This window comes from Oncorhynchus nerka, linkage group LG3 (assembly GCF_034236695.1).
Source record: "Oncorhynchus nerka isolate Pitt River linkage group LG3, Oner_Uvic_2.0, whole genome shotgun sequence".
NCBI classification, from domain to species: Eukaryota; Metazoa; Chordata; class Actinopteri; order Salmoniformes; family Salmonidae; genus Oncorhynchus; species Oncorhynchus nerka.
Genome location: NC_088398.1, coordinates 84,236,189 through 84,263,120, shown reverse-complemented (window position 1 = coordinate 84,263,120; position 26,932 = coordinate 84,236,189). Strand labels below are relative to the sequence as shown.

The 26,932-nt window shown below is 44.6% G+C and overlaps 1 protein-coding gene across 1 annotated transcript in view; it reads right to left on the bottom strand.

The window, feature by feature from the left end:
- LOC115115257 (partitioning defective 3 homolog B-like) overlaps positions 1-26,932 on the bottom strand; it is a 448,345-nt gene that overhangs the window by 331,620 nt on the left and 89,793 nt on the right. Inside the window, exons 10-11 of the mRNA XM_065016293.1 lie at positions 16,201-16,318; positions 1,982-2,461 (exon numbers count right to left, since the gene is read on the bottom strand). Of these exons, the coding sequence (XP_064872365.1) occupies positions 1,982-2,461; positions 16,201-16,318 (598 nt within the window). The remainder of the gene's footprint in view (positions 1-1,981; positions 2,462-16,200; positions 16,319-26,932) is intronic.

Here is a 26,932-nt window from a genome sequence, read left to right as displayed (position 1 = left end):
TATATGTATATGTACCTGTATATGTATCTGTACCTGTATATGTACCTGTATATGTACCTGTACCTGTATATGTATCTGTACCTGTATATGTATCTGTATATGTACCTGTATATGTATATGTATCTGTACCTGTATATGTACCTGTATATGTATATGTACCTGTATATGTATATGTACCTGTATATGTACCTGTATATATATGATCACATGAATCATGAATACTTTAGAACAGATTTCCAAAATGAAAATCTCTTTGAGCTGATTGGCTGGTGTTTTTTACAGTGTTTTAATGGGCTGCCAGTTGGGAAACTCTGTCGAACATGGTTTAGCTAAATACTGTACAAAGAGACGGGGGACATCGTTGTTCCCCCTCTCCTGCTGCTGCCAACAGTCTCCCACATCTCTATGTATTTAGGGAGACACCATCTCTTTGTACAGTATTTAGCTAAACTATGTTAGACAGAGTTTCCCAACTGGCAGCCCATTAAAACACTGCAAAAACACCAGCAGAGAGTGATGTTGAGAGAGATGTACTATGTGGGATGGGAAAAAGATTTACTGAATACCAGGGGTATATACCAGGGGGATACGGAGAAAGATATACTGTATACCAGGGGGATACGGAGAAATATATACTGTATACCAGGGGGATACGGAGAAATATATACTGTATACCAGGGGGATATGGAGAAAGATTTTCTGAATATCAGGGGTATATACCAGGGGGATACGGAGAAAGATATACTGAATACCAGGGGTATATACCAGGGGGATACGGAGAAATATATACTGAATACCAGGGGTATATACCAGGGGGATACGGAGAAATATATACTGTATACCAGGGGGATATACCAGGGGGATACGGAGAAAGATATACTGAATACCAGGGGTATATACCAGGGGGATACGGAGAAATATATACTGCATACCAGGGGGATACGGAGAAAGATATACTGAATACCAGGGGTATATACCAGGGGGATACGGAGAAAGATATACTGAATACCAGGGGGATATGGAGAAATATATACGGAATACCAGGGGTATATACCAGGGGGATACGGAGAACGATATACTGTATACCAGGGGGATATGGAGAAAGATATACTGTATACCAGGGGGATATGGAGAAAGATATACTGTATACCAGGGGGATACGGAGAAAGATATACTGTATACCAGGGGGATACGGAGAAATATATACTGTATACCAGGGGTATATACCAGGGGGATACGGAGAAATATATACTGAATACCAGGGGGATATGGAGAAAGATATACTGTATACCAGGGGGATATACCAGGGGGATATGGAGAAATATATACTGAATACCAGGGGTATATACCAGGGGGATATGGAGAAATATATACTGAATACCAGGGGTATATACCAGGGGGATACGGAGAAAGATATACTGTATACCAGGGGGATACGGAGAAAGATATACTGTATACCAGGGGGATACGGAGAAAGATATACTGTATACCAGGGGGATATACCAGGGGATATGGAGAAATATATACTGAATACCAGGGGGATACGGAGAAAGATATACTGTATACCAGGGGGATATACCAGGGGGATATGGAGAAATATATACTGAATACCAGGGGTATATACCAGGGGGATATGGAGAAATATATACTGAATACCAGGGGTATATACCAGGGGGATACGGAGAAAGATATACTGTATACCAGGGGGATATACCAGGGGATATGGAGAAATATATACTGAATACCAGGGGGATACGGAGAAAGATATACTGTATACCAGGGGGATATACCAGGGGGATACGGAGAAAGATATACTGTATACCAGGGGGATATGGAGAAAGATATACTGTATACCAGGGGGATATACCAGGGGGATACGGAGAATAAAAAGCAATGGAACTGGCTTCCAGATGCACAGTTGAGTTCGAGGACTTTACGAGATGGGAGAAGTGTGAACCAGAGTATTAAGTATATGTCTTACCCAGGTCCATGCTCTTGGAGGTCTTGGAGGTCTTGGTGTGGTGGTACTGAAACTGGGCCAGCTGTGGTCCAGGGATGGGCTTGGTGGAGCTATCCCCTGGGGCTGGTCCAGGGATGGGCCTGCTGGAGCTATCCCCTGGGGCTGGTCCAGGGATGGGCTTGGTGGAGCTATCCCCAGGGGCTGGTCCAGGGATGGGCCTGCTGGAGCTATCCCCTGGGGCTGGTCCAGGGATGGGCCTGGTATCCCCTGGGGCTGGTCCAGGGATGGGCCTGGTATCCCCTGGGGCTGGTCCAGGGATGGGCCTGGTATCCCCCGGGGCTGGTCCAGGGATGGGCCTGGTATCCCCTGGGGCTGGTCCAGGGATGGGCCTGGTGGAGCTATCCCCTGGGGCTAGACTCAGGGCTTCCTGACGGGGATATATAAGAGTCAGCTCCTCGTCATCATGCTCTTCACCAACGTGGGCGGAACTTCCATTGAAGACTGGAGAGGAGGAGAGAGAGACCACAGAGCGTCGGAAACATGTGGAAAGTCTCCATACAAATCGGTTGTTATTTCAGGACTGACGGGTGTATTTCTGGTGAAAACGGAAAAGCATTCTGCACGGTGCTGAGAGACTGTTGTGTACTAGGGTCAATGGCAGAACTGACGAGTTCAGGTGGTTCTGTGGAAAGAGATATTGGTTTGGTTATCAGCTTTACTATAGCAATGCATTTCAACATCTCTATATTTAATTTACATTTCATTTTTTTCGTCATTTTAGCAGGGCACTCTTATCCTGAGTGACTTACAATCAGACGTTTACATCATTCACAACGCAGAGTCGCGGCTTTATAGAATTTACTCTGAACCAGACTTTAAAAACCTGACTGTGGATATGTGTGTGTGTGTGTGTGTGTGTGTGTGTGTGTGTGTGTGTGTGTGTGTGTGTGTGTGTGAATGTGTGTGTGTGTGTGTGTGTGTGTGTGTGTGTGTGTGTGTGTGTGACTGTGACTGTGATAGTGAGACCACAGAGTTTCTAAACCCAGAGGCTCAACATCACAAGACTTCCAGGAATGCTTGGGCAGCAGACCAAACCGACCAGGCCAGAGTTTGGGGTTTCAGAAGTCAACGAGAGAAAAGTGAAAAATAAAAAATTCTTACTTAGTTGTTTATTTTCTCTAAATCTAAAGACACAACCTAAAGTTGTTTAAAATATTTAAAACCAAAGTTTTAAATAGTTAATGTTATTAACTATCAACCTCGTCACAATGACACCTTTTCATTTTTTCCCCCTCCCAAAAAAAACAGTAGTTATCTACAGTAGATATGTACAGTAGATATATACAGTAGATATGTACAGTAGATATGTACAGTAGATATATACAGTAGATATGTACAGTAGTTATCTACAGTAGATATGTACAGTAGATTTATACAGTAGATATGTACAGTAGATATATACAGTAGTTATGTACAGTAGTTATCTACAGTAGATATGTACAGTAGATATATACAGTAGATATGTACAGTAGATATATACAGTAGTTATGTACAGTAGTTATCTACAGTAGTTATGTACAGTAGATATATACAGTAGATATGTACAGTAGTTATCTACAGTAGATATGTACAGTAGATATATACAGTAGATATGTACAGTAGATATATACAGTAGATATGTACAGTAGATATATACAGTAGTTATGTACAGTAGTTATCTACAGTAGTTATGTACAGTAGATATATACAGTAGATATATACAGTAGTTATATATAGTAGTTATGTACAGTAGTTATGTACAGTAGTTATGTACAGTAGATATGTACAGTAGATATATACAGTAGTTATGTACAGTAGTTATGTACAGTAGTTATGTACAGTAGATATATACAGTAGATATGTACAGTAGATATATACAGTATAGATATACAGTAGATATATACAATAGATATGTACAGTAGATATATACAGTAGATATATACAGTAGATATATACAGTAGTTATGTACAGTAGATATGTACAGTAGTTATGTACAGTAGTTATGTACAGTAGATATATACAGTATAGATATACAGTAGATATATACAGTAGATATGTACAGTAGATATATACAGTAGATATATACAGTAGATATATACAGTAGTTATGTACAGTAGTTATGTACAGTAGTTATGTACAGTAGTTATGTACAGTAGATATATACAGTAGATATATACAGTAGATATATACAGTAGTTATGTACAGTAGTTATGTACAGTAGATATATACAGTAGATATATACAGTAGATATATACAGTAGTTATGTACAGTAGTTATGTACAGTAGATATATACAGTAGATATATACAGTAGATATATACAGTAGTTATGTACAGTAGTTATGTACAGTAGATATATACAGTAGATATATACAGTAGTTATGTACAGTAGTTATGTACAGTAGTTATGTACAGTAGATATATACAGTAGTTATGTACAGTAGTTATGTACAGTAGTTATGTACAGTAGTTATGTACAGTAGATATGTACAGTAGATATATACAGTATAGATATACAGTAGATATATACAGTAGATATGTACAGTAGATATATACAGTAGTTATGTACAGTAGATATATACAGTAGTTATGTACAGTAGTTATGTACAGTAGATATGTACAGTAGTTATGTACAGTAGTTATGTACAGTAGATATGTACAGTAGATATATACAGTATAGATATACAGTAGATATATACAGTAGATATATACAGTAGATATATACAGTAGTTATGTACAGTAGTTATATACAGTAGATATATACAGTAGTTATGTACAGTAGATATGTACAGTAGATATATACAGTAGTTATGTACAGTAGTTATGTACAGTAGATATATACAGTAGATATATACAGTAGATATATACAGTAGTTATGTACAGTAGTTATATACAGTAGATATATACAGTAGATATGTACAGTAGATATGTACAGTAGTTATGTACAGTAGTTATGTACAGTAGATATATACAGTAGATATGTACAGTAGATATATACAGTAGATATATACAGTAGATATGTACAGTAGATATGTACAGTAGATATATACAGTAGTTATGTACAGTAGATATATACAGTAGATATGTACAGTAGATATATACAGTAGATATATACAGTAGATATATACAGTAGATATATACAGTAGATATGTACAGTAGATATGTACAGTAGATATATACAGTAGTTATGTACAGTAGATATATACAGTAGATATATACAGTAGATATATACAGTAGATATGTACAGTAGTTATGTACAGTAGATATATACAGTAGATATATACAGTAGATATGTACAGTAGTTATGTACAGTAGATATATACAGTAGATATATACAGTAGATATGTAGAAATAATTATTTATTTCAGCTTTTATTTCTTTCATCACATTCCCAGTGGGTCAGAGGTTTACATTCACTCAATTAGTATTTGGTAGCATTGCCTTTAAATGGTTTAACTTGGGTCAAATGTTTCAGGTTGCCTTCCACAAGCTTCTCACAATAAGTTGGGTGAATTCTAGCCCATTCCTCCTGACAGAGCTGGTGTAACTGAGTCAGGTTTGTGGGCCTCCTTGCTCACACACGCTTTTTCAGTTCTGCAACAAATCTTCTATAGGATTGAGGTCAGGGCTTTGTGATGGCCACTCCAATACCTTGACTTTGTTGTCCTTAAGCCATTTTGACACAACTTTGGAAGTATTCTTGGGGTCATTGTCCATTTGGAAGAGCCATTTGCGACCCAACTTTAACTTCTTGACTTCAACACAATTATAAAATAAAATATGTATTGGTGCTTTATCTTTTCTACATACTTTAAATATTTAAATGTTTTAGTTGTTTAAGTTGAAAGTGTTTTTCCAAAAATGTATTTCAAATTAATTTATTTTAACACTGTTTGGAGGCCCGAAAAGAAAAGTTAGGTGGCCCACCCTGGGATTACAATGGTAGAAAAATCACTGTGTGTGTGTGTGTGTGTGTGTGTGTGTGTGTGTGTGTGTGTGTGTGTGTGTGTGTGTGTGTGTGATAATGAATGATGAGTGTCGGTGCTGTGTGTGTGTGTGTGTGTGTGCGTGTGTGTGTGCGTGTGCGTGTGTGTGTGTTTGTTCAGGATGGTAAGTATTGAACATGGGTTCTGTCTGTTTGATGGAGGAGCTGCATGAGGCTCAGTAAGAGATGGAATCCCCACTGACACATTGATACAGCACAAACACTCATCATTCATTATCACACACACACACACACACACACACACACACACACACACACACACACACACACACACACACACACACACACACACACAGCACAGCACAGCGAGGGTGTTGAGAAGAGAGGGTGTTGAGAAGAGAGGGTGTTGAGCGGTGAGGGTGTTGAGAAGAGAGGGTGTTGAGAAGAGAGGGTGTTGAGAAGAGAGGGTGTTGAGAAGAGAGGGTGTTGAGAAGAGAGGGTGTTGAGAAGAGAGGGTGTTGAGAAGAGAGGGTGTTGAGAAGAGAGGGTGTTGAGAATAGAGGGTGTTGAGAAGAGAGGGTGTTGAGAAGAGAGGGTGTTGAGAAGAGAGGGTGTTGAGAAGAGAGGGTGTTGAGAAGAGAAGGTGTTGAGAAGAGAGGGTGTTGAGAAGAGAGGGTGTTGAGAAGAGAGGGTGTTGAGAAGAGAGGGTGTTGAGAAGAGAGGGTGTTGAGAAGAGAGGGTGTTGAGCGGTGAGGGTGTTGAGAAGAGAGGGTGTTGAGAAGAGAGGGTGTTGAGAAGAGAGGGTGTTGAGAAGAGAGGGTGTTGAGAAGAGAGGGTGTTGAGAAGAGAGGGTGTTGAGAAGAGAGGGTGTTGAGCGGTGAGGGTGTTGAGAAGAGAGGGTGTTGAGAAGAGAGGGTGTTGAGAAGAGAGGGTGTTGAGAAGAGAGGGTGTTGAGCGGTGAGGGTGTTGAGAAGAGAGGGTGTTGAGAAGAGAGGGTGTTGAGAAGAGAGGGTGTTGAGAAGAGAGGGTGTTGAGCGGTGAGGGTGTTGAGAAGAGAGGGTGTTGAGAAGAGAAGGTGTTGAGAAGAGAGGGTGTTGAGAAGAGAGGGTGTTGAGAAGAGAGGGTGTTGAGAAGAGAGGGTGTTGAGCGGTGAGGGTGTTGAGAAGAGAGGGTGTTGAGAAGAGAGGGTGTTGAGAAGAGAGGGTGTCTGAGAAGAGAGGGTGTTGAGCGGTGAGGGTGTTGAGAAGAGAGGGTGTTGAGAAGAGAGGGTGTTGAGAAGAGAGGGTGTTGAGAAGAGAGGGTGTTGAGCGGTGAGGGTGTTGAGAAGAGAGGGTGTTGAGAAGAGAGGGTGTTGAGCGGTGTGTGTGTTCATGGTGCATCTCTCTCTCTCTCCCAATTCAATTCAAGGGCTTTATTGGCATGGGAAACATGTGTTATCATTGCCAAAGCAAGTGAGGTAGATAATATACAAAAGTGAAATAAACAATACAAATTAACAGTAAACATTACACATACATGAATTTCAAAATAATAAAGACATTACAAATGTCATATTATATATTTATATATATACAGTGTTGTAACAATGTACAAATGGTTAAAGGACACAAGATAAAATAAATAAGCATAAATATGGGTTGTATTTACAATGGTGTTTGTTCTTCACTGGTTGACCTTTTCTCGTGGCAACAGGTCACAAATCTTGCTGCTGTGATGGCAAACTGTGGTATTTTTTATCAAAATTGGATTTGTTTTCGAATTCGTTGTGGATCTGTGTAATCTGAGGGAAATATGTCTCTCTAATATGGTCAAACATTGGACAGGAGGTTAGGAAGTGCAGCTCAGTTTCCACCTCATTTTGTGGGCAGTGAGCACATAGCCTGTCTTCTCTTGAGAGCCAGGCCTCTCTCTCTCTCTGTATCTCTCTCTCTCTCTGTGTGTCTCTCTCTGCCTCTCTCTCTCTCTATCTCTTTCTCTCTCTGTCTCTCTCTATCTCTCTGTGTGTCTCTCTCTGCCTCTCTCTCTCTCTCTCTGTATCTCTCTCTCTCTCTCTCTTTCTCTCTGTGTGTCTCTCTCTGCCTCTCTCTCTCTCTCTCTCTCTCTCTGTATCTCTCTCTCTCTCTCTCTTTCTCTCTCTGTCTCTCTCTATCTCTCTGTGTGTCTCTCTCTGCCTCTCTCTCTCTCTCTCTCTGTATCTCTCTCTCTCTCTGTGTGTCTCTGTCTCTGTCTCTCTCTATCTCTCTCTCTCTCTCTCTCTCTCTGTGTATCTCTCTCTCTCTCTCTCTGTCTCTGTCTCTCTCTATCTCTCTGTGTGTCTCTCTCTGTGTCTCTCTCTCTCTCTCTCTGCCTCTCTCTCTCTCTCTCTCTCTGTATCTCTCTCTCTCTCTCTCTGTCTCTCTCTATCTCTCTGTGTGTCTCTCTCTCTGTCTCTCTCTCTCTCTCTGCTCTCTCTCTCTCTCTCTCTCTGTATCTTTCTCTCTCTCTCTCTCTGCCTCTCTGTCTCTCTCTCTCTGTCTCTCTCTATCTCTCTGTGTCTCTCTCTCTGCCTCTCTCTCTCTCTCTCTTTCTCTCTGTGTGTCTCTCTCTCTCTCTCTTTCTCTCTGTGTGTCTCTCTCTCTGTATCTCTCTCGCTCTCTGCCTCTCTCTCTCTCTCTCTCTCTCTGTCTCTCTCTTTCTCTCTCTGTCTCTCTCTATCTCTCTGTGTGTCTCTCTCTGCCTCTCTCTCTCTCTCTTTCTCTATGTGTGTCTCTCTCTCTGTATCTCTCTCTCTCTCTCTCTCTCTCTCTGTCTCTCTCTCTCTCTCTCTCTCTCTCTGTCTCTCTCTCTCTCTCTGTCTCTCTCTCTCTCTCTGTCTCTCTCTCTCTCTCTCTCTCTCTCTCTGTATCTCTCTGTGTCTCTCTCTCTGCCTCTCTCTCTCTCTCTCTTTCTCTCTGTGTGTCTCTCTCTGCCTCTCTCTCTCTCTCTCTCTCTCTCTGCTCTCTCTCTCTCTCTCTCTGTATCTTTCTCTCTCTCTGCCTCTGTCTCTCTCTCTCACTATGTATTTCTCTCTTTCTTTCTCTCACCTTCCACCCACCATCACATCCATATGTGTCTGCTAGAGTGTTTGCAGAGCGGCACGGAGGATATGATTAATATCCCTGCTTTAACGCACAGAGCAATTAATCCATCACCAGCTTCTTATTTACTACTTAGCTTCAACTACCGTGGTTCCCCCATGGAGGTTTAACCATCCTCTTATCTCATAACAGTTATGCCATCAACTATGATCAGTTGTTCCAGTCGGCTGTGTGTGATATGTATTTAATGGAAAGACTGAAACACATCGATGTCCTTCAAGGGTCACAGCACGGATGTGTACTGAACCACGGTGCTCTACAGGAACATGCTGAGCTTCATTTAGTCCTCGGTGTTCTACAGGAACATGCTGAGCTTCATTTAGTCCTCGGTGCTCTACAGGAACATGCTGAGCTTCATTTAGTCCTCGGTGCTCTACAGGAACATGCTGAGCTTCATTTAGTCCTCGGTGCTCTACAGGAACATGCTGAGCTTCATTTAGTCCTCTTTATAGTCCACGGTGCTCTACAGAAACACTCTGAACTTCATTTAGTCCTCGGTGCTCTACAGAAACACTCTGAACTTCATTTAGTCCTCGGTGTTCTACAGAAACATGCTGAGCTTCATTTAGTCCTCTTTACAGTCCACGGTGCTCTACAGAAACACTCTGAACTTAATTTAGTCCTCTTTATAGTCCACGGTGCTCTACAGAAACACTCTGAACTTCATTTAGTCCTCTTTATAGTCCACGGTGCTCTACAGAAACATTCTGAACTTCATGTAGTCCTCTTTATAGTCCATGGTGCTCTACAGAAACACTCTGAACTTCATTTAGTCCTCAGTGCTCTACAGAAACATTCAATCATACAGTGCCTTCATAAAATATTAATCACCTTTGGCAGCGATTACAGCTGTGAGTCTTTTGGGGTAAGTCTCTCCCTCTCTCTCCCCTCTCTCTCCCTCTCTCTCTCTCTCTCTCTGTCTCTCTCTCTCTCTCTCGCTCTCTGTCTCTCCCTCTCTCTCTCCGTCTCTCTCTCTCTCTGTCTCTCTCTCTGTCTCTCTCCCTCTCGCTATCTACCTCTCTCTCTCTCTCTCATGTTCGCTCTCTCTCTCCTTCCCTCTCTCTCTCTCTCATTTTCACTCTCTATCTCTCTCTCTCTGTCTCTCTCCCTCTCGCTATCTACCTCTCTCTCTCTATCACTCTCTCTCTCTCTCACCATCTCTCTTTCTCACTCTGTATTTCTCTCTTTCTTTCTCTCACCTTCCACCCCTTCCACACACCATCACATTCATATGCGTCTGCTAGAGTGTTTGCAGAGCGGCACAGAAAAGATGATTAATATTAATCTCCCTGCTTTGACGCACACTTGGATTGGACAATATTTGGCCATTCCAATAAAATAAACTCTTCAAGCTCAGCGAACTCGGTTGTTGATCATTGCTAGACAGACATTTTCAAGTCTTTCCATAGATCTTCATGTCAAAACTGTAACTAGCCCACTCAGGAACATTCACTGTCTTCTTGGTAACCAACTCCAGTGTAGATTGGGCCTTGTGTTTTAGGTTGTTGTCCTGCTGAAAGGTGAATTTGTCTCCCAGTGACTGGTGGAAACCAGGTTGTCCTCTGGGAGTATGACTGGTGGAAAGCAGGTTGTCCTCTGGGAGTTTGTCTGGTGGAAAGCAGGTTGTCCTCTGGGAGTTTGTCTGGTGGAAAGCAGACTGAACCAGGTTGTCCTCTGGGAGTTTGTCTGGTGGAAAGCAGGTTGTCCTCTGGGAGTTTGTCTGGTGGAAAGCAGACTGAACCAGGTTGTCCTCTGGGAGTTTGACTGGTGGAAAGCAGGTTGTCCTCTGGGAGTTTGTCTGGTGGAAAGCAGACTGAACCAGGTTGTCCTCTGGGAGTTTGTCTGGTGGAAAGCAGGTTGTCCTCTGGGAGTTTGACTGGTGGAAAGCAGACTGAACCAGGTTGTCCTCTGGGAGTTTGTCTGGTGGAAAGCAGGTTGTCCTCTGGGAGTTTGACTGGTGGAAAGCAGACTGAACCAGGTTGTCCTCTGGGAGTTTGTCTGGTGGAAAGCAGACTGAACCAGGTTGTCCTCTGGGAGTTTGTCTGGTGGAAAGCAGGTTGTCCTCTGGGAGTTTGACTGGTGGAAAGCAGACTGAACCAGGTTGTCCTCTGGGAGTTTGTCTGGTGGAAAGCAGACTGAACCAGGTTGTCCTCTGGGAGTTTGACTGGTGGAAAGCAGACTGAACCAGGTTGTCCTCTGGGAGTTTGCCTGGTGGAAAGCAGACTGAACCAGGTTGTCCTCTGGGAGTTTGACTGTGCTTATAGCTGTATTCTGTTTCTTTTTATAGAGAGAAAAATAGTTCTTGCCGATGACCAGCATACCCATAACATGATGCAGCCACCAATAAACATGAAAACATGAAGTGGTACTCAGTGATGTGTTGGATTTGCCCCAAACATAACACATGAAGTGGTACTCAGTGATGTGTTGGATTTGCCCCAAACATAACACATGAAGTGGTACTCAGTGATGTGTTGGATTTGCCCCAAACATAACACATGAAGTGGTACTCAGTGATGTGTTGGATTTGCCCCAAACATAACACATGAAGTGGTACTCAGTGATGTGTTGGATTTGCCCCAAACATAACACATGAAGTGGTACTCAGTGATGTGTTGGATTTGCCCCAAACATAACACATGAAGTGGTACTCAGTGATGTGTTGGATTTGCCCCAAACATAACACATGAAGTGGTACTCAGTGATGTGTTGGATTTGCACCAAACATAAAACATGAAGTGGTACTCAGTGATGTGTTGGATTTGCCCCAAACATAACACATGAAGTGGTACTCAGTGATGTGTTGGATTTGCCCCAAACATAACACATGAAGTGGTACTCAGTGATGTGTTGGATTTGCCCCAAACATAACACATGAAGTGGTACTCAGTGATGTGTTGGATTTGCCCCAAACATAACACATGAAGTGGTACTCAGTGATGTGTTGGATTTGCCCCAAACATAACACATGAAGTGGTACTCAGTGATGTGTTGGATTTGCCCCAAACATAACACATGAAGTGGTACTCAGTGATGTGTTGGATTTGCCCCAAACATAACACATGAAGTGGTACTCAGTGATGTGTTGGATTTGCCCCAAACATAACACATGAAGTGGTACTCAGTGATGTGTTGGATTTGCCCCAAACATAACACATGAAGTGGTACTCAGTGATGCGTTGGATTTGCCCCAAACATAACACATGAAGTGGTACTCAGTGATGTGTTGGATTTGCCCCAAACATAACACATGAAGTGGTACTCAGTGATGCGTTGGATTTGCCCCAAACATAACACATGAAGTGGTACTCAGTGATGCGTTGGATTTGCCCCAAACATAACACATGAAGTGGTACTCAGTGATGCGTTGGATTTGCCCCAAACATAACACATGAAGTGGTACTCAGTGATGCGTTGGATTTGCCCCAAACATAACACATGAAGTGGTACTCAGTGATGCGTTGGATTTGCCCCAAACATAACACATGAAGTGGTACTCAGTGATGCGTTGGATTTGCCCCAAACATAACACATGAAGTGGTACTCAGTGATGCGTTGGATTTGCCCCAAACATAACACATGAAGTGGTACTCAGTGATGCGTTGGATTTGCCCCAAACATAACACATGAAGTGGTACTCAGTGATGCGTTGGATTTGCCCCAAACATAACACATGAAGTGGTACTCAGTGATGCGTTGGATTTGCCCCAAACATAACCATGAAGTGGTACTCAGTGATGTGTTGGATTTGCCCCAAACATAACACATGAAGTGGTACTCAGTGATGCGTTGGATTTGCCCCAAACATAACACATGAAGTGGTACTCAGTGATGCGTTGGATTTGCCCCAAACATAACACATGAAGTGGTACTCAGTGATGCGTTGGATTTGCCCCAAACATAACACATGAAGTGGTACTCAGTGATGCGTTGGATTTGCCCCAAACATAACACATGAAGTGGTACTCAGTGATGTGTTGGATTTGCCCCAAACATAACACATGAAGTGGTACTCAGTGATGTGTTGGATTTGCCCCAAACATAACACATGAAGTGGTACTCAGTGATGCGTTGGATTTGCCCCAAACATAACACATGAAGTGGTACTCAGTGATGCGTTGGATTTGCCCCAAACATAACACATGAAGTGGTACTCAGTGATGTGTTGGATTTGCCCCAAACATAACACATGAAGTGGTACTCAGTGATGCGTACTCAGTGATGTGTTGGATTTGCCCCAAACATAACACATGAAGTGGTACTCAGTGATGCGTTGGATTTGCCCCAAACATAACACATGAAGTGGTACTCAGTGATGCGTTGGATTTGCCCCAAACATAACACATGAAGTGGTACTCAGTGATGCGTTGGATTTGCCCCAAACATAACACATGAAGTGGTACTCAGTGATGCGTTGGATTTGCCCCAAACATAACACATGAAGTGGTACTCAGTGATGCGTTGGATTTGCCCCAAACATAACACATGAAGTGGTACTCAGTGATGCGTTGGATTTGCCCCAAACATAACACATGAAGTGGTACTCAGTGATGCGTTGGATTTGCCCCAAACATAACACATGAAGTGGTACTCAGTGATGCGTTGGATTTGCCCCAAACATAATACTTTGTATTCAACTGAAAAACTTATTTAGTGCCTTATTGCAAACACGATGCACATTTTGGAATATTGTTTCTTCTGTACAGACTTCCTTCTTTCTAGTGGTTAGAGCGTTGGACTAGTAATCGAAAGGTTGCAAGTTTGAATTCCCGAGCTGACAACGTACAAATCTGTCGTTCTGCCCCTGAACAGGCAGTTAACCCACTGTTCCTAGACCATCATTGAAAATAAGAATTTGTTCTTTAACTGACTTGCCTAGTAAAATAAAGGTAAAATTAAAAAATTAAAAAATACAATGTTGTTGATCCATCCTCAGTTTTCTCCTATCACAGCCATTAAACTCATCATCATTGGCCTCATGGTGGTTTCCTTCCTCTCCGGCAATGAGTTAGGAAGGACACTATCTTTTTAGTGTCTGGGTGTATTGATACACAATCAAAAGTGTAATTAATAACTTTATAATGCTCAAAGAGATATTCACTGTTATTATTGTTTTTTACCCATCTACCAATTGGTGTTCGTCTTTGAGAGGCATTGGAAAACCTCCATGGTCTTTGTTGTTGAATGGTCTATGCTTGAAATTCACTACTCGACTGAGGGACCTTAAAGACAATTACATGTACGGGAAACAGATATGGGATAATCATTCAAAAACCATGTCAACCACTTTCATTGCACACGGATTGAGGCCATACACGTTATGTGACTTGTTAAGAAATGTACACCTGAATGTATTTAGGCTTGTCGTAACAAAGGGGATGAATACGTTTTGACTCAAGACATTTCATTTTTATAATGTTTATTCATTTGTTTTAAAAAATCCAATTGGACATTTCGGGGTATTTGTGTGTGAATCAGTGAATCTCCATTTTAAATTCAAATGTGGAAAAATACAGGGCTGTGAAAACGGTCTAAAACCACTCTAGATGGGCAAATGACAGTGTGGCTTTAAATCCAATCCAGGGCTAACAATACCACCAGTTTACCACCAGAGCTAGCAATACCAAAAGATTACCACCAGATTACCACCAGAGCTAGCAACACTACCAGATTACCACCAGAGCTAACAATACCACCAGATTACCAGCAGAGCTAGAAATACCACCAGATTACCACCAGAGCTAGCAACACTACCAGATTACCACCAGAGCTAGCAATACTACCAGATTACCAGCAGATTACCACCAGAGCTAGCAATACTACCAAATTACCACCGGATTACCACCAGAGCTAGCAATACTGCCAGATTACCACCAGAGCTAGCAATACTACAATATTACCACCAGAGCAAGCAATTCAATTTGACTTGGCCAACCAAATTCAATTTGACTTGGCCAACCATATTCAATTTGACTTGGCCAACCAGATTCAATTTGATTTGGCCAACCAAATTCAATTTGATTTGGCCAACCAGATTCATCTTGACATGGCCAACCAGATTCAATTTGACTTGGCCAAAAAATTCAATTTGACTTGGCCAACCAGATTCAATTTGACTTGGCCAACCAGATTCAACCTAGGTAGCTAGGTAGGGTAGCTAGGTATTGTAGCTAGGTATTGTAGCTAGGTAAATATAGCTAGGAAAGGTAGCTAGGTATTGTAGCTAGGTAGGGTAGCTAGGTAATGTAGCTAGGTAGCTAGGTATTGTAGCTAGGTAAGGTAGCTAGGTATTGTAGCTAGGTATTGTAGCTAGGTAAGGTAGCTAGGAAAGGTAGCTAGGTATTGTAGCTAGGTAGGGTAGCTAGGTATTGTAGCTAGGTAGGGTAGCTAGGTATTGTAGCTAGGTATTGTAGCTAGGTAAAATATAGCTAGGAAAGGTAGCTAGGTATTGTAGCTAGGTAGGGTAGCTAGTTATTGTAGCTAGGTAACGTAGCTAGGTATTGTAGCTAGGTAGGGTAGCTAGGTATTGTAGCTAGGTAGGGTAGCTAGGTATTGTAGCTAGGTATTCTAGCTAGGTAAGGTAGCAATGTATTGTAGCTAGGTGTTGTAGCTAGGTAAATATAGCTAGGTATTGTAGCTAGGTAAGGTAGCTAGGTAAGGTAGCTAGGTATTGTAGCTAGGTAAGGTAGCTAGGTATTGTAGCTAGGTAAGGAAGCTAGGTATTGTAGCTAGGTAAGGAAGCTAGTTATTGTAGCTAGGTAAGGAAGCTAGGTATTGTAGCTAGGTAAGGAAGCTAGGTATTGTAGCTAGGTAAGGAAGCTAGGTAAGGAAGCTAGGTATTGTAGCTAGGTAAGGAAGCTAGGTATTGTAGCTAGGTAAGGAAGCTAGGTATTGTAGATATATATAACTAATGTAACCGTGAAAGATGAAGAAGAGGGATAAAATGCTGACAGTAGCACAGAGTCAGATATACATTAGACATGCTAACATGTACATGCTATGTGCTAGCATGCTAACCAGCACAGTGTCAGATATACATTAGACATGCTAACATGTACATGCTATGTGCTAGCATGCTAACCAGCACAGTGTCAGATATACAGTAAACATGCTAACATGTACATGCTATGTGCTAACTCACCATTAGATCTCTCATAGATGACGTTGTTGACCACAGGCAGCTGGGCTGAGTTGTTAGCTGATCTGGCTGGGCAGCTGACAGAGGCATCAAAAGACTGGTTCGAGGGGACAAATGGATCCTGTCAGAGAGAGGAATCATACTGCCACGATTAACATCATGATCATGAGATGGAGATAGAGCTTCACTCCGTATTTAAAATCAGGGTCATGAGAATGTGATATATATATATATATATGTTTTAAACTCTCCAGCAACAACATTAACAAAGTCAGTGAGTTTTCTGACCAAACTAAGAGACCAGATACTGAACAGATCTGTACAGGAAAAAAATCCTAAACCGTTAAACCATTCTAAAATCTACACCTTTCTTCCAGACTCAAAAGGTCTGGACAAACAACTATTGTGTTATTGTGGTCACACGTTCACTGTCCTGTTCACTGAGATGGGTCCTGTCCTGTTCACTGAGATGGGTCCTGTCCTGTTCACTGAGATGGGTCCTGTCCTGTTCACTGAGATGGGTCCTGTCCTGTTCACTGAGATGGGTCCTGTCCTGTTCACTGAGATGGGTCCTGTCCTGTTCACTGAGATGGGTCCTGTCCTGTTCACTGAGATGGGTCCTGTCCTGTTCACTGAGATGGGTCCTGTCCTGTTCACTGAGATGGGTCCTGTCCTGTTCACTGAGATGGGTCCTGTCCTGTTCACTGAGATGGGTCCTGTCCTGTTCACTGAGATGGGTCCTGTCCTGTTCACTGAGATGGGTCATGTCCTGTTCACTGAGATGGGTCCTGTCCTGTTCACTGAGATGGGTCCTGTCCTGTTCACTGAGATGGGTTAACTAGATGTTAACTAGAGGACAACTCTACCCTACTGATGTTAACTAGAGGACAGCTCTACTCTACTGATGTTAACTAGAGGACAACTCTACCCTACTGATGTTAACTAGAGGACAGCTCTACCCTACTGATGTTAACTAGAGGACAGCTCTACCCTACTGATGTTAACTAGAGGACAACTCTACCCTACTGATGTTAACTAGAGGACAACTCTACCCTACTGATGTTAACTAGAGGACAACTCTACCCTACTGATGTTAACTAGAGGACAGCTCTACTCTACCCTACTGATGTTAACTAGAGGACAGCTCTACCCTACTGATGTTAACTAGAGGACAACTCTACCCTACTGATGTTAACTAGAGGACAGCTCTACTCTACCCTACTGATGTTAACTAGAGGACAGCTCTACCCTACTGATGTTAACTAGAGGACAACTCTACCCTACTGATGTTAACTAGAGGACAGCTCTACCCTACTGATGTTAACTAGAGGACAACTCTACCCTACTGATGTTAACTAGAGGACAACTCTACCCTACTGATGTTAACTAGAGGACAGCTCTACCCTACTGATGTTAACTAGAGGACAGCTCTACTCTACCCTACTGATGTTAACTAGAGGACAACTCTACCCTACTGATGTTAACTAGAGGACAACTCTACCCTACTGATGTTAACTAGAGGACAACTCTACCCTACTGATGTTAACTAGAGGACAGCTCTACCCTACTGATGTTAACTAGAGGACAGCTCTACCCTACTGATGTTAACTAGAGGACAGCTCTACCCTACTGATGTTAACTAGAGGACAGCTCTACCCTACTGATGTTAACTAGAGGACAGCTCTACCCTACTGATGTTAACTAGAGGACAGCTCTACCCTACTGATGTTAACTAGAGGACAACTCTACCCTACTGATGTTAACTAGAGGACAGCTCTACCCTACTGATGTTAACTAGAGGACAGCTCTACCCTACTGATGTTAACTAGAGGACAACTCTACCCTACTGATGTTAACTAGAGGAATCTTACTCGGCACATGCAAAAACCGTGAAATGCTTATGAATCCTTCCAAACAATACAGAGTTAAAACGTATTAGTTTAAAGAAAAATAATAACACAAGAGTCAGTGCAGATAGAGTCAGTGCAGATAGAGTTAGTGCAGATAGAATCAGTGTAGATAGAGTCAGTGCAGATAGAGTCAGTGCAGATAGGCTCAGTGCAGATAGAGTCAGTGTAGAATGGGTCAGTGCAGATAGGCTCAGTGTAGATAGAGTCAGTGCAGATAGAGGCAGTGCAGATAGAGTCAGTGCAGAGAGTCAGTGTAGATAGAGTCAGTGCAGATAGAGACAGTGTAGATAGAGTCAGTGCAGATAGAGGCAGTGCAGATAGAGTCAGTGCAGATAGAGTCAGTGTAGATAGAGTCAGTGCAGATAGAGGCAGTGCAGATAGAGTCAGTGCAGATAGAGTCAGTGTAGATAGAGTCAGTGCAGATAGAGACAGTGCAGATAGAGGCAGTGAAGATAGAGTCAGTGCAGATAGAGGCAGTGTAGAATGGGTCAGTTCAGATAGAGTCAGTGTAGATAGAGTCAGTGCAGATAGAGGCAGTGCAGATAGAGTCAGTGTAGATAGAGTCAGTGCAGATAGAGTCAGTGCAGATAGAGACAGTGTAGATAGAGTCAGTGCAGATAGAGGCAGTGCAGATAGAGTCAGTGTAGATAGAGTCAGTGCAGATAGAGTTAGACTACTGCAATGCTCTACTTTCCGGCTACCCGGATAAATCATTAAATAAACTTCAGTTAGTGCTGAATACGGCTGCTAGAATCCTGACTAGAACCAAAACATGTGATCATATTACTCCAGTGCTGGCCTCCCTACACTGGCTTCCTGTCAAAGCAAGGGCTGATTTCAAGGTTTTACTGCTAACCTACAAAGCATTACATGGGCTTGCTCCTACCTATCTCTCTGATTTGGTCCTGCCGTACATACCTACACATACGCTACGGTCACAAGACGCAGGCCTCCATATTGTCCCTAGAATTTCTAAGCAAACAGCTGGAGGCAGGGCTTTCTCCTATAGAGCTCCATTTTTATGGAACGGTCTGCCTACCCATGTGAGAGACTCATCTCTTCAGTAGGTCATATGATTGAGTGTAGTCTGGCCCAGGAGTGGGAAGGTGAACGGAAAGGCTCTGGAGCAACGAACCGCCCTTGCTGTCTCTGCCTGGCCAGTTCCTCTCTCTCCACTGGGATTCTCTGCCTCTAACCCTATTACAGGGGCTGAGTCACTGGCTTACTGGGGCTCTCTCATGCCGTCCCTGGAGGGGGTGTGTCACCTGATAGAGTCAGTGCAGATAGAGTCAGTGCAGATGGGGTCAATGTAGATAGAGTCAGTGCAGATAGAGTCAGTGCAGATAGAGTCAGGGCAGATAGAGTCAGGGCAGATAGAGTCGGTGCAGATAGAGTCAGTGTAGATGGGGTCAGTGTAGATGGGGTCAGTGTAGATGGGGTCAGTGCAGATAGAGTCAGTGCAGATAGAGTCAGTGCAGATAGAGTCAGGGCAGATAGAGTCAGTGCAGATAGAGTCGGTGCAGATAGAGTCAGTGTAGATGTTTTTAGTCGACTGGTCCATTGGTTGGTTGATAGACTGAGATGTTTTTAGTCGACTGGTCCATTGGTTGGTTGATAGACTGAGATGTTTTTAGTCGACTGGTCCATTGTTTGGTTGATAGGCTGAGATGTTTTTAGTCGACTGGTCCATTGGTTGGTTGATAGGCTGAGATGTTTTTAGTCGACTGGTCCATTGGTTGGTTGATAGACTGAGATGTTTTTAGTCGACTGGTCGATTGGTTGGTTGATAGACTGAGATGTTTTTAGTCGACTGGTCCATTGGTTGGTTGATAGGCTGTGGACCGAGATGTTTTTAGTCGACTGGTCCATTGGTTGGTTGATAGGCTGTGGACCGAGATGTTTTTAGTCGACTGGTCCATTGGTTGGTTGATAGGCTGTGGACCGAGATGTTTTTAGTCGACTGGTCCATTGGTTGGTTGATAGGCTGTGGACCGAGATGTTTTTAGTCGACTGGTCCATTGGTTGGTTGATAGGCTGAGATGTTTTTAGTCGACTGGTCCATTGGTTGGTTGATAGACTGAGATGTTTTTAGTCGAGCAGTGGCAAATATGTCAAAATAATATATGGCACAAGACACCTGTCTGATTCACACCTGTCTGATTCACACCTGTCTGATTCACGCCTGTCTGATTCACACCTGTCTGAGGAACTCAGTTTATATCTCAGTTGTTGAATCTTGTTATGTTCATACAAATACGTACATGTTAAGTTTGCTGAAAATAAACGCAGTTAACAGTGAGTTTATAGTCTGAGTTTATATGGATGTGACTCAATAGGTGAGTCATGCCTTCCTACTGATCAACAACAGTTGAATAGAAGCATCACTCCAGTCTGTATGGAAGGACATCATATAGGAAGAGTCTCCAACCAACCATTTCTAATGAGCGAATTTACAAGAAATCAAAGGTGTCACAAGCTACTCATGTTTTTAAAGCTTTTAAATTAGTTATTCTCTTCTCCTCAACTCTTCCCTGGGTCGTTAGTTTTCACAACAATGGTGTTAGTCCTACTGCTGCAGTACATCATGGCAGAGTTTAACACAACAATGGTGTTAGTCCTACTGCTGCAGTACATCATGGCAGAGTTTAACACAACAATGGTGTTAGGCCTACTGCTGCAGTACATCATGGCAGAGTTTAACACAACAATGGTGTTAGGCCTACTGCTGCAGTACATCATGGCAGAGTTTAACACAACAATGGTGTTAGGCCTACTGCTGCAGTACATCATGGCAGAGTTTAACATAACAATGGTGTTAGGCCTACTGCTGCAGTACATCATGGCAGAGTTTAACATAACAATGGTGTTAGGCCTACTGCTGCAGTACATCATGGCAGAGTTTAACATAACAATGGTGTTAGGCCTACTGCTGCAGTACATCATGGCAGAGTTTAACATAACAATGGTGTTAGGCCTACTGCCGCAGTACATCATGGCAGAGTTTAACATAACAATGGTGTTAGGTCTACTGCTGCAGTACATCATGGCAGAGTTTAACACAACAATGGTGTTAGGCCTACTGCTGCAGTACATCATGGCAGAGTTTTCACAACAATGGTGTTAGGCCTACTGCTGCAGTACATCATGGCAGAGTTTAACACAACAATGGTGTTAGGCCTACTGCTGCAGTACATCATGGCAGAGTTTAACACAACAATGGCCACCCAATTGATACAAATAATCCTGTTATATTTCTGTCAGGTAAGGAGGCTAGTTTGTGGTTAATTAATAATGCCCGAGACGCCGGTGTTTGGAGGATGTATTTTGGCACACCGGCTTTTATACAACGGGTAACCAACATATTCAAATAATGATTGACATATTTTCAATAAAAACATCATTTGGATTCATTTACATACTGTCTGGCAACGTTCCCTTGCTTGCATCTGTTTAAGCTGTTTTCTAGTGACATTTATTTGGATACATCCATAACAATGAGCTAACGAGGTATGATGTCACCTGGCAACGAGGTATGATGTCACCTGGCAACGAGGTGAGATGTCACCTGGCAACGAGGTGAGATGTCACCTGGCAACGAGGTGAGATGTCACCTGGCAACGAGGTATGATTTCACCTGGCAACGAGGTATGATGTTCACCTGGCAATGAGGTATGATGTCACCTGGCAACGAGGTGAGATGTCACCTGGCAATGAGGTATGATGTCACCTGGCAACGAGGTGAGATGTCACCTGGCAACGAGGTGAGATGTCACCTGGCAACGAGGTGAGATGTCACCTGGCAACGAGGTATGATGACACCTGGCAACGAGGTGAGATGTCACCTGGCAACGAGGTATGATGACACCTGGCAACGAGGTATGATGTCACCTGGCAACTGGCCCCCCAATGGTGGAACAAACTCCCTCACGACGCCAGGACAGCGGAGTCAATCACCACCTTCCGGAGACACCTGAAACCCCACCTCTTTAAGGAATACGTAGGATAGGATAAAGTAATCCTTCTCACCCCCCTTAAAAGATTTAGATGCACTATTGTAAAGTGGCTGCTCCACTGGATGTCATAAGGTGAAAGCACCAATTTGTAAGTCGCTCTGGATAAGAGCGTCTGCTAAATGACTTAAATGTAAATGTAAATGTAATGCAACGAGGTGAGATTTCACCTGGCAACGAGGTATGATGTCACCTGGCAACGAGGTATGATGTCACCTGGCAACGAGGTATGATGTCAGCTGGCATAGAAAGTGTGTTCTCTCGTCAGGACACTTGTTCAGAGGAACCAGCCAGCAACACAGCTAGTACACAATCACTTCAAACTGAAGCTGGAAACACTGGAAACCAGCTGCATTTCGTTTCGTTTGACATGTTTTCTATTGACATTTCTTGGTTATAAATCAATAAAAATGATGCTGATTCATGATTTCGACTGGTTGAGAAAAGCTGCGTGCCCGTCTGTCTCGTCCATGACCCCGACACGTTCATTACTACAGGACAGCTGGAGATCGAATTTCCAATATTTCAAACGTCAGAGAGACAGACAGCAAGGTTCATACAAATCTCCGCTGTTGAAAACCACTAGTCTAAAAGAAAAGGGAGATAATGTCCAGATGCTTTACGCAAGTTTATAAATTGCCTGGCTGGGCTGATGAGACAGTGGATTGCACAGTCAGACGGAACAGAATAAATAGGTGTTTTTAACGTCATAGATTCAGCCGGTGGTAACTTGTGGAATAGACACCGGCTGGAATGCACTTTTTAAACCAATCAGCATCCAGGATTAGACAGACCCGTTGTATAGTTAAGCATTAAGGCACGTGAAGCAGTGCTGTGTAATGAGTTCAATCACAGGTAAATGCTGTCGCTCGGCCTGACGCGATAGTGGAGGTCCAGTCGACCCATTTACCTGTGACTGAATTCATTACACAGCACCACTTCACTGTGCCTTAATGCTTTTTATAAAACTGTTACCAACATATTCAAATAACAATTCATTACATATTTTTCATTCAAACTATATTTGGAAGGTCAATTTTTGCTTTAGAATTTTAGGACCCCTAAAAAATATTTATTTTTTACTACAATAGCCCATAGAAACACGTTGAACAACATTCATAAATGGCAAAAAATGTATTATTTATTTCTGTTGGCACAAAACTACCTCCATCCTACCATTAGTTTATATGGGTTACATTCAGATGAAGGTTTAATATCTATATATCTATATATCTATATTTATATATATCTCCATCCTACCATTAGTTTATATGGGTTATATTCAGACGAGTCCCGTGATACATGTAGGGGGGTCGTGGAGCAAAACGGAGAACAGCATCGTGGTTCGTGAGAGTTTCCCCTCTCTATAGATTCAGCATATTCGTTTGTTAGGCCGTTAGGATGCTACAGATGTTTTGGTGAGAAGACCGATTATCGGGACGTCTCCTGGCCTTACCTTAACAACACTGTCCACAGGGACTATAGAAAAATACATGCATCGTAAAAGGAGAAATTAGCATGATACAGACTCTATACATATTCCATTCCTTGAATCAGTGAATGAAGGTTTATGCTAGAAAAATATTGCTATAAGTCTATGGATCCCAAGGCTCTGAGTAGAACTAACCTCCATGAAGACATCTCCATAGACCATGGACCACACTAGGCTCTGAGTAGGCCTAGCCTCCATGAAGACATCTCTATAGACCATGGACCACACTAGGCTCTGAGTAGGCCTAGCCTCCATGAAGACATCTCTATAGACCATGGACCACACTAGGCTCTGAGTAGGCCTAGCCTCCATGAAGACATCTCTATAGACCATGGACCACACTAGGCTCTGAGTAGGCCTAGCCTCCATGAAGACATCTCTATAGACCATGGACCACACTAGACTCTGAGTAGGCCTAGCCTCCATGAAGACATCTCTATAGACCATGGACCACACTAGGCTCTGAGTAGGCCTAGCCTCCATGAAGACATCTCTATAGACCATGGACCACACTAGACTCTGAGTAGACCTAGCCTCCATGAAGACATCTCTATAGACCATGGACCACACTAGGCTCTGAGTAGGCCTAGCCTCCATGAAGACATCTCTATAGACCATGGACCACACTAGGCTCTGAGTAGGCCTAGCCTCCATGAAGACATCTCTATAGACCATGGACCACACTAGGCTCTGAGTACGCCTAGCCTCCATGAAGACATCTCTAAAGACCATGGACCACACTAGGCTCTGAGTAGAACTAACCTCCATGAAGACATCTCTATAGACCATGGACCACACTAGGCTCTGAGTAGGCCTAGCCTCCATGAAGACATCTCTATAGACCATGGACCACACTAGGCTCTGAGTAGGCCTAGCCTCCATGAAGACATCTCTATAGACCATGGACCACACTAGGCTCTGAGTACGCCTAGCCTCCATGAAGACATCTCTATAGACCATGGACCACACTAGGCTCTGAGTAGAACTAACCTCCATGAAGACATCTCTATAGACCATGGACCACACTAGCCTCTGAGTAGACCTAACCTCCATCTCTATAGAGCCTCTCAATGCAGACTGTGTCTCATCCAACAATTCACCATGGCAACATCACCGTCTGGCCCAGCTGACAACCAACCATCCACAGAGAAGATCAGAAAGACAGAAACAGATACAGAAAGAGGGAGGGAGAAGTACAGAGAAAGAAAGAGAGATGTCCACCACACAAAGAGGACAATGTCCTCCCGTCACCCCCCTTACTACCTCCCTCGGGCCCAGTCGCTGAAATGGCTACAACCCCACCCCACCCCACCCCAGCCCACCCCAACCCAGCCCACCCCAACCCACCCCACCCCACCCCAGTCCAACCCACCCCACCCCACCCCAACCCACCCCAGCCCAACCCAGCCCACCCCAACCCAGCCCACCCCAACCCAGCCCAACCAAGCCCAGCCCAACCCAGCCCAGCCCAGCCCACCCCAACCCACCCCACCCCACCCCAACCCACCCCAGCCCAGCCCACCCCAACCCAGCCCACCCCAACCAAGCCCACCCCACCCCAACCCAGCCCCACCCCAACCCAGCCCACCCCAACCAAGCCCACCCCACCCCAACCCAGCCCACCTCAACCCAGCCCACCCCAACCAAGCCCAGCCCACCCCAGCCCACCCCAACCCAGCCCACCCCAACCAAGCCCACCCCACCCCAACCCAGCCCACCTCAACCCAGCCCACCCCAACCAAGCCCAGACCACCCCAGCCCACCCCAACCCAGCCCACCCCAACCAAGCCCACCCCACCCCAGCCCACCCCAACCAAGCACACCCCACCCCAGCCCACCCCAACCCAGCCCACCCCAACCCAGCCCACCCCAACCAAGCCCACCCCACCCCAACCCAGCCCACCTCAACCCAGCCCACCCCAACCAAGCCCAGCCCACCCCAGCCCACCCCAACCCAGCCCAACCAAGCCCACCCCACCCCAACCCAGCCCAACCCACCCCAACCCAGCCCACCCCAACCAAGCCCACCCCACCCCAACCCAGCCCACCTCAACCCAGCCCACCCCAACCAAGCCCAGCCCACCCCAGCCCACCCCAACCCAGCCCACCCCAACCAAGCCCACCCCACCCCAACCCAGCCCAGCCCACCCCAACCAAGCCCACCCCACCCCAACCCAGCCCACCTCAACCCAGCCCACCCCAACCAAGCCCAGCCCACCCCAGCCCACCCCAACCCAGCCCACCCCAACCCACCCCACCCCAGCCCAACCCAGCCCACCCCAACCCAGCCCACCCCAACCCAGCCCAACCAAGCCCAGCCCACCCCAACCCAGCCCACCCCAACCAAGCCCACCCCACCCCAGCACACCCCAACCCAGCCCACCCCAACCCAGCCCACCCCACCCCACCTCAACCCAGCCCACCCCAACCCAGCCCAGCCCACCCCAGCCCACCCCAACCCAGCCCACCCCAGCCCACCCAGCCCCAGTCAGTCACACACCATAAAACATAATGACCATGAATGTGTAGTTCATGGGAACAATAAGAGCCAAGCAGGGAGGGTCCTACCCGACCCTCTACCGACCCGTGCCCACACATCCCAGTCTGCAATTCCCCACAACGAGTGGCAATAACCATAACATCGGCCATCAGGGGGGACATCAATCTCCAACAAAGCCAGAGCCAGCCCTGAACAGTGGAGCAGTAGGACGAGGCACGCACCGTTGTCCAGACCCATTTACATGTCTGTTTAGAACACGTGGAGAGACGTGGTAGAGTCCTAGACTGTACTACCTGGGTGACTGTACTACCTGGGTGACTGTAGTCCCTGGGTGACTGTACTACCTGGGTGACTGTCTCCCTGGGTGACTGTACTACCTGGGTGACTGTACTACCTGGGTGACTGTAGTCCCTGGGTGACTGTACTACCTGGGTGACTGTCTCCCTGGGTGACTGTAGTCCCTGGGTGACTGTAGTCCCTGGGTGACTGTACTACCTGGGTGACTGTAGTACCTGGGTGACTGTCTCCCTGGGTGACTGTACTACCTGGGTGACTGTACTACCTGGGTGACTGTACTACCTGGGTGACTGTCTCCCTGGGTGACTGTACTACCTGGGTGACTGTACTACCTGGGTGACTGTAGTCCCTGGGTGACTTTACTACCTGGGTGACTGTACTACCTGGGTGACTGTACTACCTGGGTGACTGTCTCCCTGGGTGACTGTACTACCTGGGTGACTGTACTACCTGGGTGACTGTACTACCTGGGTGACTGTCTCCCTGGGTGACTGTACTACCTGGGTGACTGTACTACCTGGGTGAC